This window comes from Podarcis pityusensis (genome assembly GCF_964106645.2).
Source record: "Podarcis pityusensis genome assembly, chromosome: Z".
NCBI lineage: Eukaryota > Metazoa > Chordata > Lepidosauria > Squamata > Lacertidae > Podarcis > Podarcis pityusensis.
Window position 1 is genome coordinate 40,423,940 of NC_138044.1, and position 16,512 is coordinate 40,440,451.

At 45.0% G+C, this 16,512-nt stretch overlaps 1 protein-coding gene across 2 annotated transcripts in view; it reads left to right on the forward strand.

Moving 5' to 3' along the window:
* The window catches only part of KIAA1210, a 43,210-nt gene that overhangs the window by 14,603 nt on the left and 12,095 nt on the right, over positions 1-16,512 (forward strand). Inside the window, exons 3-7 of one of the 2 annotated variants that reach the window (XM_080991092.1) lie at positions 6,508-6,581; positions 9,368-9,539; positions 11,433-11,529; positions 13,005-13,162; positions 16,082-16,148. In XM_080991092.1, the coding sequence (XP_080847218.1) occupies positions 6,508-6,581; positions 9,368-9,539; positions 11,433-11,529; positions 13,005-13,162; positions 16,082-16,148 (568 nt within the window). Of the gene's footprint in view, positions 1-6,497; positions 6,582-9,367; positions 9,540-11,432; positions 11,530-13,004; positions 13,164-16,081; positions 16,149-16,512 lie in introns of both variants that reach the window. The other variant, XM_080991093.1, reaches the window with a different exon arrangement.

Sequence of the window (16,512 nt, forward strand, 5' to 3'; positions counted from 1 at the left end):
AATAAGTAAGTAAATACAGTATTACTGTCCTGTGTTATCCTGCAGAACATAGTACTTTTTTTCCAGACAAGAAAGGCAGGCAACACATTCGTACCTTGGTTCCCAAACGCTGAAAACCCGGAAATGTTCGGTATTCAAATGTTTTTTTGGAAGCCAAACATCTGATACGGTTGTCTGCTCTTTGGAGTGGTGTGGGGGGGGGGGCCGCCTACACCAATCAGAAGCTGTGCCTAGGTTTTCGAACATTTCAGAAGTCAAACAGTCTTCCGGAATGGAATAAGTTTGGTGCTTTTGTTTTTGCTATTTATTTTGCATTTTTGTTTTTGAGACTTTTTCTGTTAATTTTTATCATCTACAATACTGTCTTATTTATTTTATAGTACAGTATATTGATTATTGCTTTTATTTTATGGATCAGTGGTCTCGTTAGATAGTAAAATTCATGTTAAATTGCTGTTTTAGGGGTTGTTTTTAAAAGTCTGGAATGGATTAATCTGTTTTGCATTACTTTCCATGGGAAAGGGTGCCTTGGTTTTGGAATGCTTTGTTTTTGAAATGGACTACCAGAATGGATGGGACGCGGGTGGCACTGTGGGTTAAACCACAGAGCCTAGGACTTGCCGATCAGAAGGTCGGCGGTTCGAATCCCCGTGATGGGGTGAGCTCCTGTTGCTCGGTCCCTGCTCCTGCCAACCTAGCAGTTCAAAAGCACGTCAAAGTGCAAGCAGATAAATAGGTACCGCTCCGGCGGGAAGGTAAACGGCGTTTCCATGCGCTGCTCTGGTTTGCCAGAAGTGGCGTAGTCATGCTGGCCACATGACCTGGAAGCTGTACGCCGGCTCCCTCGGCCAATAAAGCGAGATGAGCGCCGCAACCCCAGTGTTATGTGCTGAAGTTCTCACCCTGGGCCAGCAGGGGGATACTGTAGATAGTTATGCAAATGAAGGATCGAAAAGTGACGTTCAGTGATTGGATAGTTTTGTATGCAAATGAAGGATCGAAAAGTGACGTTCAGTGATTGGATAGTTTTGTATGCAAATGAAGGATCGAAAAGTGACGTTCAGTGATTGGATAGTTTTAGAAAATGGCAACAGTTGCATTGTTCTGGAGCTCTATATAAGCAGGCTGACTGAGCTCCTCAGTCTAAGTTCTGTTCTGGCATCTGAATAAAGAAGAGCTGTTTAAAGAATCTCTGTGTCGTCGGACATGTTCGCCCACAACTTAACACCCAGAGTCGTCCGCGACTGAACCTAATGGTCAGGGGTCCCTTTACCTTTACCTTACCAGAACGGATTAAGTTTGAGAACCAAGGTACCACTGTACTGTCTTTGGATGGTCTAAGCAAACACGAGGGAAAGGAGGTGTGGCCCATTGGCTTGATGTAGAAGCTGTCCTGTTCAATTCCTGACATCCCCAGTTACCTGGTTTGGGTAGCAGATCTCAGGAAAGCCTTCACTTGGCGAGCCGCTACCAGTCAGAGTAGATCACACTGGGCTACTGTTGTGGACCAGTGGTTATAGCTCAGTATGGCCTTCCTCAACCTGGGGCTTTCCAGATGTCGCTGAATGACAACTCTCATTGTTCCTGACCATTGGCTGTGCCAGCTGGGGCAGATGGGTATTGAGGTAAAAAAAAATGTGGTGATTACCAGGTTGAGGAAAGTTGGCTTGAGGCATCTTCCTATGCATCCTCCCAGGGGTAAGGAGTGGCTATTTAAAGCAGCGCATAAGCAGGCACTAAATGCCTCCCTCTCCCATGAATATGTGTGCAGCTTACTTTGCAACTGGATTCCCGCCCCCCCAACCCCTGGTAAGTTGACTGAAGAGAGCTTGTTGGCAATGCAAGAAGTGAAACCACAATGCCTGCCTTTCATTTACAATCTAGAGGCTCAAGGATGGGGAGCTGGGGTTTTTTTCCCCCAGGGGTGGGGGAAATTAGTTTTTGTTTTGGCTTGGAGATTAAATGTTTATGGCAAGTGTCCCTCCAGGAATTCGTGCCAAAAGTGTACCCTTCCATATTGGAATTCCCTGACCATGAAACATCTGCATTGAATACACTTGGAATCAAGTCTGCCAGCAAGCGATGGAAGGGGAATTCAATTTTGTCTAAACTGCCTCCTGTTCCCCATTGGAGCTGGTTGTTTTTTGTTTTTTTTTAACCTACCAATTGAAGCATAATTGACTCTTTTTCTTAGAACCTCAGAGTCTTTCCTGGTATTTTGAAAAGAAAGAAAAAACACCAAGCATTTTTAGACTTAAGCTCTGACCTAACACCAGAAATACAATACCATAACTTCCTTGTAATGGGTAGAGGTGGGAGAGAAAATCTGTTGGGAGAGGGGACAGAACTGTGCTGATTTTCAGTTTCTTTTCTTTTTTTTAAAGAAAGAAACTCCAATGTGGTTTTTGTACAGAGAAGCAATGGGTGGGTGGAGTGTCTCAGGTAAGTTCCTGAACCAACAGGGCAATAAAGCCTCAGGAACCTTATACAGAGTCAGAGCACTGGTTCCTCTACCTGAGTATTGTCTGTACTGACTAGCTGTGGCTCTCTAGGATTTTGGGGGGGGGGGGGTCTTTCCCAGCCCAACCTGGAGATACTGGGGATTGAACCAGGAATCTCCTGCATGTAAAAGCAGAAACTGTACCATAGACTTAGGATCCTTCCCCAGCTGTGGTGCATTAAAAAAAAAATCTTGGGTGGTGGAACTGGATGTTTGGTGCATGGGACCCGCTTCTCAACGAAGAATCAAGAAGAACCTCAAAATACTGTTTTAAAAAAGGAGTATTTTATGAAGTAGCAAAATCTCCTCTTAGAATAGTGTAGCACTTCTTCAGGGAGAAGAACAGGAACAGCGAAATCAAAAATAAATAGAGGCTGTTATAGACATATCCACTGGTTATAATTGAAGGACCCATCCTTTAAAAAACAAGCACATCTTAATACAACCCTAGTTCGGAGGGTGGATGTGCCACAGCAGGGAAGGTATAAGGCAATGGGCCTTCTTTCTCCTCCCTGCCCAGACACTGGATTCCTTCTGGAGACAGAACAGGTTTCTTCTGACTGGGAGATGCCCCTGTGCATGTGGAATAGCTAGTGGAGATGCTCCTTCATCCCCAGCCACATTGAGCATTCTGGATTACCAACGGTGCCCAGATTGTGTGAACTCACCAGAAGTTCAGAGTGACCAAGTGACAGGAGCCAACTGCGTCTCTTTAGGATGTGTATTCGTTTATGACATTTGGCTTGCCTTGAATGCCTGTGTCGGGTGATTTCTATTACAGAGGCGGTGCCGTATAGGTGGGGAGAAATCGAGGCAGCATGAAATTCAAGATCTGTGGCTCAAAGAGGCGTTTGTTCCCTTGGCTTGACTGCTACGTACCAAACCATTTATTTTCGTTTCTTTCACCAAAGAGACTTGCCATGTCTTTCATTCCCTTTGGCTTCCCCAGCTAAGCCTGTGTAATTGTATGAAAAGCATTTCCTCCTGTTACGTTTTTTTAAAGGGGGAAACCCACGAAACCAGCTGTTTTCTATTAGATTTTGTTTTACTTGCGCATGAACACACACACAAAACTCTCTCCAGCAATAAAAGGCACTGCAGTAAAGCCTGTTCAATGTGGATGGCGGGAAAATCACACACACTTCTCCATACAGATGTACTTACTACTATTCCTCCTCCTCCTCCTCCTCCTAATACATTAATGTGTAATTGTATTTAATCAAATTCCTTTTTATAGGAATTGTATGGGCCTTTGTGGTGCACCCAGAGAGCTCATTTTAGTGTGATGTCCATTGATATTTGCAAAAAAGCCAACATGACCTTTTAATGATCCTAACAGAATGCTTTCATTAATATTGAATGTCACTTGGCTGCTAAACTCGACTTTCTTAATGCTATTATTATCTTATTATATTTGTGATACTTAAGAGAGAGCTTGGCATCTTAGACCTACCTCAGCTCTGAATGTGACCTATAGCTTGGAATGTGTGTATTCTTTAGTTACATGAGAACGTGGGGCAGGGGAGCGGGACACTGGGGAAGCTGTGTGCCACCAGATGTTTTGGACTACAACTCCCATCAGCCCCAGGTAAAATGGCCAATGGCCACGGTTGATGGGGCTTGGAGTCCAACAATATCTGGGGGGACAGAATCTCTGACTCCTGTCTAGGATGTCAGAATAAGTGCAGAATTGAACTTCTTCAGCTGTCCTCTTTACATACATAAAAGTTTTCAAGTAACTTTCTGGCCCTTTGATTGTAAATATATGCTTGAAAGTGTATACATGGTTTGCAACCTGTAATTGATTAATTGGTTATATTAATTGATTCTAAAACCTTCTTTTAACTGATTAAAAGATTAACTGGATTATCAGTCAGCACATTTCAAAAAAGTTCATTATTTTTAATACAATACTTATATACAGTGGTGCCTCGCAAGACGAAATTAATTCGTTCCGCAAGTCTCTTCGTCTTGCGAGTTTTTCGTCTTGCGATGCACGGTTTCCCATAGGAATGCATTGAAAATCAATTAATGCGTTCCTAGGGAAACCGCCTCTTCTGAAGGCTGGGGGGGGGGGGACAAGGGCTTTTCTTCCCACCCCCAGCATTTTAAAAAACCCCGGGACAGCGGAGGACTTCTCCGCTGTCCGGGGCGATCTTAAAATGCTGGCGGGCGGCATTTTAAAATCGCCCGGGACAGCGGAGGACTTCTCCGCTGTCCGGGGCGATGTAAAAGCCCGTGGCAAGGCAGGCAGGGGGGACAAAGACTTTCGCCCCCCACCCACCTTCAGAAGGTGTTCCCGCCCCCCCGCCCCGCTTCGGAGCACCGGGAGAAGCGATCTCCCCGCAGCCCCTTGCTTCAAAAGAGAAGACCCGCTGTCCCCGGGGCAAGCTTCGTTTTGCGAAGCAAGCCCATAGGGAAATTCGTCTTGCGAGGCAACTCCAAAACGAAAAAACCTTTCGTTTTGCGAGTTTTTCGTCTCGCGAGGCGTTCGTCTTGCGGGGTACCACTGTAAAGGGTTGTATCAAGTGTTTGTCCTCCTTACTGTAGACCTATTGACGGGCACGACTTAGGCCCATTAATTTCAAGTAAAACTTAGTTGGCTGCAACTCAAAAACTGTAACTGCTAGGTACCATCTTAAAAGAAGGCACACCCTCCCCCCCTTTACTTCCTTACATGAGCATGCCCACAACATTTAAAGATTCTCCATTCCTGGAATGAAATTAGGATCCACAAGCACACTTGGTAGCTCGCCAGTGATACCAGGCAGAATTCAGGAGAATGTGGAAAAGGCAGGGGCAGCCCAGGATGCAGTACTGAACCTTGTTATCAGGGCTGAAGCCTGTCTGGACCTCTGCCGTCAACTGCATAGAAATGCAAGAGAGGAAGCAGATGGTGGGTTGCGGAGGAGAGTGTTTTGCAAGCTAAGCAAGTATGCAACCCTTCTGACTTCTCTGGTATGTGGGCATGATGGAAGGGCAGTCCGGTGGTTGCACTGCAGAACTGGGATTTTTGCAGCTCCGAACTGAGGGACCCTATAATAAAGCACATCAGTTTAGAAAGATAGTTACATGAGGGAGCTCTGTGGCTTTATCTATCTTTGCATTCCCCCGCGCCATTGGATCAGATCTGCCCCCAGTTTCCACTGCTATCATCTGGTGGGACTTGAGCCTAGTCCTTTAATGAACCCAGTAGTTAGGTTAGCCAGAAACCTCTCCACTTTGAAGAAGAAGAATTGTTTATTATACAGTCACAGACCAATAAATTTTTGTACAGAAACAGAATATGTGTCACAACAATGGGAAAACAAATACTTCTAAATATGCAGCCAAATCAGATGTGGACAGCAAGGATAAGTTCCTATTTTAGTCCCTGCTCTGAGGGGGGTTAGACACAGTCCTGTTTCTTTTAAATTTATTTCTAAATGACCTGGCTGCTTATCTGCATATTGTTGATTCTCATGCTCTGTCTTCACATCTGCTGTTTTCTGCTGTTGCTGCTGTATTTCCATTTATTGAGTGATAGCTCATATTCTCCGTTATGTAGATCCTTTAACCCCTTGGCACAGAGGTGGGGGTTTTTTAAGTCTAAAAAAAAGCTGTAGAGTCTGATCTGTGAGATTCTTTTGCCCACGGGAAAGAAAAAAAATTAAACATTTTAAGCATTTACTGTTTCTTCCCCCTCTTAATGCGAACGTTGATCCCAACTTCCTGAAAAGTGGTACATGTCCTCTTGAGAAGCAAGGCTGTTTGTTGTTTTTGGCTGGAGAATGGGGTGTTATTGAAAAGTGAGGGAAAGACCGTTTAGCTCCTGTGCAAACATATCTGTGAAATAACCCTACACCCCACCCCCCGGTTTGGTATGCACAGAGTGGTTCTGTAGGACTGCATCAGAGACAATGTTTTCCTTCTTTGCTGGGTGTGAAACTATATCCCAGTCTATCATGAGTACTTCAGAGTGTGTTCACATCTAAAGTAATCTTTCCTTTTATCCTTGGAAATTTCAGAGAGACTGTCATGGCGACTGGAGTGTATGAGATAGAGCCATGTGAGGTTGAAGAGACAGAGGAAGAATGTTCAAGTAAGTAAATATATTGCACTTTTGATGGCTGTTTTGAAGATGTCCTGATCTATGGGTTGGCAACTGTCAGTCTGAACTAACCCCCAATAAGCTGATGATAACTGGCCAGCAGCTGAGTCACCACTCCCACCAACTCCTCACCACTTTCTCTCGTGTAAGCTGAAACTCTGGCAAGGGTCTACTTTCTCTCCCCCCCCCTAGAGTAGCCTTACTGAACTGTGGTCCTCTAGGTAATTTTGGGCTACCACTCCTATCACATTTGACTATTGGCCATGATGGCTGGTGCTGATGAGAGTTGTAGTCAAAAAAAAGACATGGATGCCACTCTGTTGGGGAAGGCTGTTCTAGAATGGCCCTCATGAACAGCAACAGAGGCCTGAATGGCAGCATGGAACAATGGCTGGCTGACTGCTGTCCAAAAATGTTTTTCAAAGTAGCAGCTAGGGATGGGGGAGCAATTTGATTCAGTTCCCATTGAAAGGTGTATCTTATCAAATTTGCACTTTCCAAAACTATATGAGAACTGAAAAGCAGCCATTGTTCAAAATTCACGCTTATCCAAATGTTGTGCTGCAGTGCCCGGTATCAACCAGCGTTTTTTTTTAAAAAATGTGAGTATATGGGTAAAGTGTGCATGAAAAGCAAATTCTCAAATGCATTGTATTAATTAGGAGAAGTTTCTTGCAGAAATGGGTATATTAGTCAAAACCGCATACGAAGATACGTTTCTTAGGAGGGATTCACACTAAAATGCTAGCAAACTTTCACTAGGATTTTAAAAAAATGCAGATTGCTGCATAAGCGTTGGGAACTGGATTTAAGACGGGGGGAAGCTGAAACTGAGAGAACTGAAATAAAACAACAACACCTGAAATTGACAGATCCTTCCATCCCTAGTAGTAGGGTCTAAAATTTCCTGTCTAAAATCCTTTGGGGCAGGCTGCAAATGAGCCTCCCCCAGAAGTTGTCCCTATAGTCTAGGTGCCACCATCTGTGTTTTGCTTTCTCGCATGCACGGCACACACCAAACTATGGACTGTGTATGGTTGTCCTTAAGATATCCTGATGTTACACTGTTTATGGAAGCCTTTAACTGTGAATTCCTGGCAATTCCAAAACACAAACATGTTTGGTGATGAACAAAAGCGGATCCTGCAAAGTCTACTGCTTTGCCAGTTTCCCTGTCTCTTAGATCAAGATGCCTAATCACTATCTGCATCAAACTACGTGGCTTAAGTCATGTTAAGTATGTTGGCTGTGGCTGACATCTCTCTCCCACAGAGCAAGGCAGAGAGAGAGGGCAGGTAGCAGCCTGGAGTCATTGTTCACTCCACAAAGCAGTTACTGTGCAAGCCACTCTGCAGCTGATGGTGGCACTATCTTGCCCCTGCCATGCATGCTGGCACGAGGCGGAGAGAAAACATTGCTGACAAAATGATTAGCTGGCGGGGAGGGGAGGAGATGAATTCCCATTGAAGTGATGCTTTTGTTTTCGAAGGAGCCCACCAGCTGTGAGGATTTTAAAAATGTCGGGTGCCCCTGTTTAGTCAAATAATAGAATATGTGTCGAGCCAGGTTCTGGTCATCTCATGACTTCTTTGCATCCAAGATAGTGCAATGCAGCTGGGAAAAAATTCTCATCTTAGAGGGAAAGAATGGGGGCGGCGGCATGGAATTATGTGTAATAATCTACACATTTAACAAATGTATGAGTTAATTGTTAGAGGAACAGCCCAATGTTTTCCAGGCATGTGAAGGAGCATAAGTTTCCTCCAAAATCAGACAGATCCATATTTGCTGCCGAATGAAAAAAATCGAAACTTTTGCTATCTAGCAGGCCACGAGCCTTCAAAAAACCACCACTGCTAATTAAGGAAGCAGCTGAACTAGTTTCGTGCATTGTTAATATGTGATATTTTAGCATAATCTTGTGTATTGTTCTTGAAATCTTCAGCTGGAGTGGAGGCTATAAATGGCTTTTCCATCACATTATTATTATTTCCTCCAGGGCTGCTAACAGCAATCAAACAAATAAAATCAAAGTGAATAAACTACAGCTCTCATCAGCACCACCAAACATTGCTAGTGGCCAGGGAAGCAGTACTGTAGCTCAGCTACATCTGGAGTGGCAAGGTTTCCCAACACCTGTTTTAATTGCTGTGGGTATTACAGTGTTGGGTCTTTAAGCTGTACGCTGCCTTGCTATATTTCTTACAAAAGTGCCATTTATAAACAAACAATATTTTAAACCAATGCAGTATAATAAGAATGAAGTAATAAAATACAATGGACGCGGGTGGCGCTGTGGGTTAAACCACAGAGCCTAGGACTTGCCGATCAGAAGGTCGGCGGTTCGAATCCCTGCGACGCGGTGAGCTCCCATTGCTTGGTCCCAGCTCCTGCCAACCTAGCAGTTCGAAAGCACATCAAAGTGCAAGTAGATAAATAGGTACCGCTCCGGCGGGAAGGTAAATGGCATTTTCGTGCGCTGCTCTGGTTAACCAGAAGCGGCTTAGTCATGCTGGCCACATGACCCGGAAGCTGTACACTGGCTCCCTCAGCCAATAAAACAAGATGAGCGCCGCAACCTCAGAGTCGGTCACGACTGGATCTAATGGTCAGGGGTCCCTTTACCTTTACCTTTAATAGAATACAATACAGCAGGCAGCCATTAGTTGGACATACTGTTGTCTTCCATTTTCTCACAGTCATTATAACGCCAGAGAGGTTTCCCCCCTTCATGCCAACTGCTTTGACGTGACACTTTTAAAATTTTCTTTGTGCAGAGAAGAAGAGATCAAGGTTTCAGACTTTTAAGAACTTTTTCTCCAAGAAGAAGAAAAACAAGGAGCAGCCGTCCTCCTTGGGAGAAATAAAATTAAAGCCAAGTCAATCCAGTAGTGATGTCAGCATCCGAAACCTTGATTCCTGCATACTCCATTTGCCAATAGAGCCTGGGTAAGGTAGTGCAATTGTCTTGTAGCAACAGGTTAAAAGCAAGAATTGTCCCACAGCAAGCTACACATTTCATTCATGCTGGTGCACAAACAAATCCCAGCGCTGCAGCTGGAATGCCAGGAATTTCCTCTTTTCCATTTGCAGCGTGCCTCAAAACAGCTAGTGCAGTAAAAAACACACCCTCTGGACTGTTTTAGCTCACAGAAGCGCTGAGAGATGGGATTTGACCGTCTGTTGTCTAAAATCCACCCAGACAGCACCAATTAGCATGGGTGCTGCAGGTGGGTTCGTCAATATTTTATTGTTATCATATGGTACCTGAAATATTATCATGGCCTGAGCAGCTATTTCATACCACGATTGTGGGAGGAACATGACCTTATCCCTCCACCTCCAATATGCAGACAGTGGCAACACTCTGCAACTAATAAAAAAGGATCTCTATAGCCAAATCTTGAACTTGCAGCAGTCCAAAATACAGAGCGCAGATGTGCACAGTATTATTGACTAATACAAGGTATTATTTTAGGCCACATTTCCACGAAGAACAAAGTCCCCAAGGCTGCTTTGTATTGTGTATTGTTGTATGCAGTAGTGAACACAGGAAACACAGAGTTGGAATGGGCCACCAAAGGTCCTCTAGTCTGACCACCTTGCCAATGCAGGACAGTCTGGCAGGCCAGTGTGAGAGCAGAATGCTGGACAAGAAAGCTCTGACTCAACAGAGATCTTCTTACATGCTTATTTGCTTCTCTAGCCTCTGCTCTTAAAAACCTCTAGCAAAGGAGAGTCCACCACATTCCAAGGAGGCCTGCTCCTCTGAGCAGTGGAAACTACTCCATTAGGATCAATGGTGCACTGCTCCACCAACCTCACTCTGACCCCCACCTTCCTGCCTTCTTACTAACAAGCAAGACAGTAGATGGCACTGTGTGTCAGCTTCTGCCTCCTCCTTAGTCTCAATGGTGCCCTTGCTGAATTCAACAGGGAGGAGGATGAGAACAAAACCAGGAAGAGTTGGCTGTGCCTGTCGTTGGGTCTTGCTTCACCTACTGTTGGGCTTGCTGCTTTCTGCCCCAACCCTCCCAATGGGCACCAGAAACCACTGCCATGGAGTCAAACCACTGGTCTTTCTAGCCCAGCAATGGCTGTTCTCCAGGGTCCCCTTACAAAGGACTTTCACAGCCTCTGATTATTTATCTGGCTCTTCTATAGGCACTAAACTAAGGGTCCTGCCCTGCTTTCTATGTTACTATGGTTTTTATGGTTAAGCCACCTTGGCTGCTACTTGTAGAAGCACAGCAAGTAAGTTTTCTTAAGTATATATAAAATAAGAGTTATAATAAATAAAGTGCTTTTGGTGGCAGACCCACCCAACCAGGTGCCCTCTAGATGCTGTTGGACACCAAATCCCATCAGCCCCAACAAGTAGGAGCAATAGTCAGGCATAATGGGAGATGTAGTTCAGCAATATCGGGGGCTCCAGCTTGGGAAAGCTGGAGTTACTCTCTAAGACCCATGAAGCCTCTTTTCCAGCTTAGCTTTGAACACTCTGAGTGCCTTTTTAAGCTGCTATTTCTTAGCCTTGGTGCCCTGTGCATGGTATGTAGGAAAGACAGCCCTACCTTACAGGACTGTTGTAAAAATTAGTATGTGTATGTGGAGAATGTAAGGCAGAGATGGGAGCCATCCGGGCATTGTTGGACTCAAATTCCCATCAGCCCCATAAACCCTTGCCAGCAAAGACAGTGGCTAAGGATGCTGGGAGTTGGAGTTCAGCATCATCTGGAGAGTCATAGCTTCCCCGCCTGTGACTTAAAGAAACATTTTTTTAAAAGCATTAAAATATAGTTTTTTTTAAAAGTCTGAACTCCCCCCTTTTTCCCATTTCAGATCCAAAGGGAACATGGGAAACAAAGCCTTATCGCATGACAGTGTTTTCACAGTGTCCTCTCCAGAAACCTTTCCAGGGAAGGTGAAAGCTTTGCAGGTAAGAGGACCTTCACCTCTCCCGAGGGTTGTGGTTTCTTGGTTCAGTTGAGGACTCTCCAGGATCCCCCTTTCCTTCCAGCACAGTTCTGTCACTGAGAACCAGATGCTGCCACTGTAAGTGGGATCATATGAACCCACCAAGGAGGAGCATGTGTTTCAATGCATGGTGGCCTCATAAGGTGAGAGAATCTCTCAAGTGAGCTCACTCAGTCTTGTCTTTTAAAGCTTGGTGGGAGGGGAGTGACAGCTGTTGGGACACCTCCCCACCACCCTTCAGTCTTCCGTCTTTTTCCTTTATCATGTATCTTGGGAAAATGACTTCTGGGCCCATGCTTGCTGCCAAGCCTGTGCCATTATTAGTAAGAGACACGGTTGTCATGTTTTAGGATGGGAGCATGGCAAATTAAAGCATTTCAGCATAGCAAAAGCGACTTCCTTTTCCAAGTCAGAACTCATTCTTTGAGTGGCTGTGGATATATGCAAATTCCACATGAGGATGTGCATCAAGACATTTGTCTGAATGAAGATATTGTACAGCCGCCGTTGGCTCATTTCTGCCCCTTCCTTTTTCGTGTGTGTTCTCTGAATGAGCACATTTTTCATTGGGTTGATACAAGTGCCACAGATTTCAGAGCTCAGGCCAATTGACACTGCTTTAGAGAGACCACACAGCAGGACTCAGTTACCCACCAGGAGTTCTTTGGCGTGCTGGAGATCAACTTTTGGAACGTTGCTCCCCTGTCTCCATGTTCCATGAAATGTGCATGTTATTATTATTATTACAAGCTATGCCCAATACAATTGTAACCATCAGGAACTCGTTTCTTGCCCTCCATATCTGATAAAAACTGAAGTTATTGGTTTTTGCAGCCTTTATCACATTCTGAAGTTTGGTCACTTCCAGGTGACCTGTTTATTGAGATTTGTTTGCTGGGAGGTTAGATGATGTTGTACTGAGCAAATGTTATCCCACACTTCCCATTGCATTTCCCCAGTAGTTTCCTTATTGTAAAAAGTCCAGCCTTGTGTGGAAGTAGATTTGACATTTATGAGCTCCAAGTCGACCTCAGTGGTGCAACCTGAATTTGCCAGGATGTCCTTGATCCAATAGGAATATTATTACGTTTGTGTCCTCCAAGGTCTGTCCCATCCTGTTGCCCACAAAGCTAGCCTGCTGTCCTCAGGTACAGTGGAGGAGGATGCTATCATTGCCAGTGCTGAAGAGCAATCAAACTCTCAGGACAGCTGGTTTTGAATGCATATAGAGCTGTGGAAATGAAGAGTACCATCCTGTCCTAGGCTTCAGGTAGCAAACTCTCTTGGGCTGGCCCAGGTTGCAATGTAAGGGTAGAATGGAAACCGAAGCAACCTTAGCAGCATTGTACTTGCCAAGAGGGCTGCACCTCCTAGTTAAAAAAAATGTTTGACGACTCCTGTGTACTTTTATTCCTTCCTTTCCTTCCACCCAAACAGCTTCAGTTACAGCCGAACCTCGTGTTTCGATCGCCACCGCTTGTTATCCCCAGCAAGAGAATGGAAGAGGTGGGTGGCATTTCGGAAGACGATGGCTTACCCAGAAGTCCTAAGGGAATTTCCACCCTCCATGATGTTCTGATTTGTTCTGCGAACAAGGTATGTGCTGTGCCCTTTTGAACACAAGGGATAATAGAGAATAGCACTTTGGGGGCACTTTTCCCTCACACTATTACTGATCTTGAGGTGTGGGGAGAGGGAGTGGGGTATGCTGCTGGCCACTGTCCTCTCCTGCATGGTGTGTGTGTGTGTGTGTGTGTGTGTGTGCGTGCCAGTCACTGGGAATGATCAGCTTTCATGCATTAGAGCAGGCTGCTTCCAACAGGGGATGAGGACATACAGTGCCACACTCACAGCCCTGCTCTCTCCTTCACACGTTTTAAATTGTACTATTGCATTTATATTACCACTTTCCTCCAAGTAGCTCAAGGCATAGCACATTGTTCTCCCTCCCCTTCCATCCCTGCTTTATCCTCACAACAGCCCTGTGAAGTAGCTTATGCTAACAGAGAATAACTGGCCCAAGAGCACGCCATGAGCTTTATGGTTGGGTGGGGATTTAAACCTTGGTCTGCAGTGTTTTAACCATGGCACCACTGTTTAATCATGTGAAGGATAATGCCCGAATAGGTCTATTATATCATGAGGTGTGGTGCCTCTGCCATTTGGCAGGCAACAGCAAATGTTTCACTACACGTTTCCTTTTCCTCCATTCCAGCTTTATTTAATATTAATTTGGACAAATCCTGATAGTTCTCCAAATCTTTATGGTCATGGTGGTTTCCCTCCCCACCCCTTTTTAATCCAGTCCTCAAATCAAGAAAAGAAAAGAAAAGTGTGTGTGTGTGTGTGTTAAAGGGTAAAAGTGAAGGACCTCTGGACAGTTAAGTCCAGTGCTCATCTTGCTTTTCGGGCTGAGAGAGCCGGCATTTGTCCACAGACAGCTTTCTGGGTCATGTGGCCAGCATGACTAAACTGCTACTGGTGCACATATACATGTATATGAATAAGGGAGGGGAGCAGGGTTTGAAACTCCCATTGTTCTTGGCGCATTTTGCGACAGGGAATTTCATTAACGCGAGCATTTTCTGAGCTCTGGGCGTAGTACTGCGCCTAAGATTTCAGATTAAAACTGCAGAGTGGAAGGAAAGGAGGACCTTTTTCTGCCTCCCCACTTTCGGCTACTCTCTGAAGCTTGGAGAAGAGACCCTCTTAAGAATATTAGGTGGGTGGGCAGGGGAAGGACTAGACCATGTGAAAAATGAACATAATATTTCAGCTGCAGTTCATTCATTTTCAGCTTTGTATTCTGGTTATAAAAAAGCGTGCTTAGACATTCCATTGCTGTGCCCATAACTTAGGTTTAAGGTGCCATTTAGCTCCTAGCTTTCATATTTCAGTTGCTAATACTGGTGGGGAGAAAGACATTGGTCTGCTGGAGCCCTTCGTATTTTACAAAGTGGTGGCACTGAAATGCATACCGAGTGTTCTTGAAGCGTGGAAGAAACATAGGGTTGTATTCAACGAAGTCCTACTCGGAGTAGAATCACTGAAATTAATGACCTGAAGTTAGACCTTATCTGCACTATCCATTTAAAGCAGTATCATACCATTTTAAACAGTTCCTACAGAGAATCCTGGGATTCATCGTTTCTAGAGGGTGCTTGAGTGTTGCCAGGAGACCTTATTTCCCTGACAGAGCCACAATGCTCAGAGTGGTTTCACGGTCAATCCCTCTTCACAGGGAACTCTTCCCATGGAAAACCACCCCTAGAAATTGCAGCTTGCAGCTTGTGGTTTTAAGCCCCCTGTTCCTCTTTACTTTCATTTTTATACGAATCTGATTTGGAGACGTCTCATGAAGCCAAAAGAGAAAACTCTCAGGAGAGCCCTGCTGAACCAGACCAAAACACTGTCTAGTCTTGCATCCTCTTTTACACAGTGGCAAGCTAGATGCCTCTGGGATGGCCAGAAGCAGGGCATGGGGGCAAGGGTCCTCTCCCGCTGTTGTTGTTGCATAGCAACAGAGGTCCGTTGCCTCTGCTGCTGGAGGCCATAGCTAGCTATCATGATTAAGAACTTTAAGGAGACTTGGCTAAAGCTTTCCAGTGCACCCCAAAGCTTTGGAAGCAGCAGTTTATTGAAAACACTTGCCAGGACTTAGAAACCAAACATAACTTTGCACTGAAACGTAACAACTTTGTCCTTGCTCTGCGCAGGCCCTTTCCTGAAGAGCACTGGAGGGGTTCAACTCCCCAATCAGCTATGAAGTCCCCTGGGTACTGCCCACTGTCTTTCAGCCTAGCCTACCTTACAGGATAAAGTTGAGGATAAAATGGAAAGCAGGAGAAGGGTATATGCAGTGCTTTTTTCCTGGGGGGATGCAGGGGTACACATACCCCTAAACATTTTGTGAATCTAAGTTTGGCCTCATTGAGGGGCAGTATTTCAATATGAGTATGAAAATGAGGGTACCCCTAAACATTTTTTTTAGGGGGAAAAACCACTGGGTGTATGTCACCTTGAGCTCCTTGGAGAAAAGGTGGGATATACAGTGGTACCTCAGGTTACAGACACTTCAGGTTACAGACTCCACTAACCCAGAAATAGTACCTCAGGTTAAGAACTTTGCTTCAGGATGAGAACAGAAATCGTGCGGCGGCAGCAGTGGGAGGCCCCATTAGCTAAAGTGGTGCTTCAGGTTAAGAACAGTTTCAGGTTAAGAACAGACCTCCGAAACGAATTAAGTTCTTAACCTGAGGTACCACTGTAACAGCAACAAGTACAACCTCATCTGTCCTAGTGGCAGCTATTTTGGCAGTGCAACGATAGTTGCCGGCAATATTGTCATAAATGCATGAGTGATGGGTGCTTTGTTGACATTCCTCCCTCCACCCGCGATTTCCCCCACCCCCTTTGTGTTTTCTCATAACTGTCCTTTTTATGTGCCATCCTGGAGAACGTTATGCCAGCACCACGTTTCCCTGACTTATCCCTTTCCCTTGTTTTATCCTGCGGTCCTCAATCCCTGCCCAGCGCTATAACTCTTTGAGTTTAGGTGGCACAGACAGTGAAGATGACCAGGTAAATAGCCATTTTCCCAGCTGCTGCTGAAGTGGCAGCCTTTTGTACTTTTCCTGCTGCGGCAGAATTCAGTCCCACACAGAACCAGACAGACCCTCATTCCTCCATAGCTTCACATGGGTCTGAAAGACCTGTCTTTTTTCTCTCTTTTACTTCTGCCTTCAGGGTGTGTGTGTGTGTGTGGCTAATTGTAAACTGAGCTGTAGAAATAAATGGTCCTTTGGTTTAATTGGTTGTTTTATGTATAAGGCTTGTGCTGGGTGATTGCCATGTCTGTGCTGGCTTTGCTTTTTCTTCTTCTTTTAGTAGCATTATGAAATAGGTCTTTTAAATGGAACTCTGGGAACTGTAGCTCTTTGAGGAG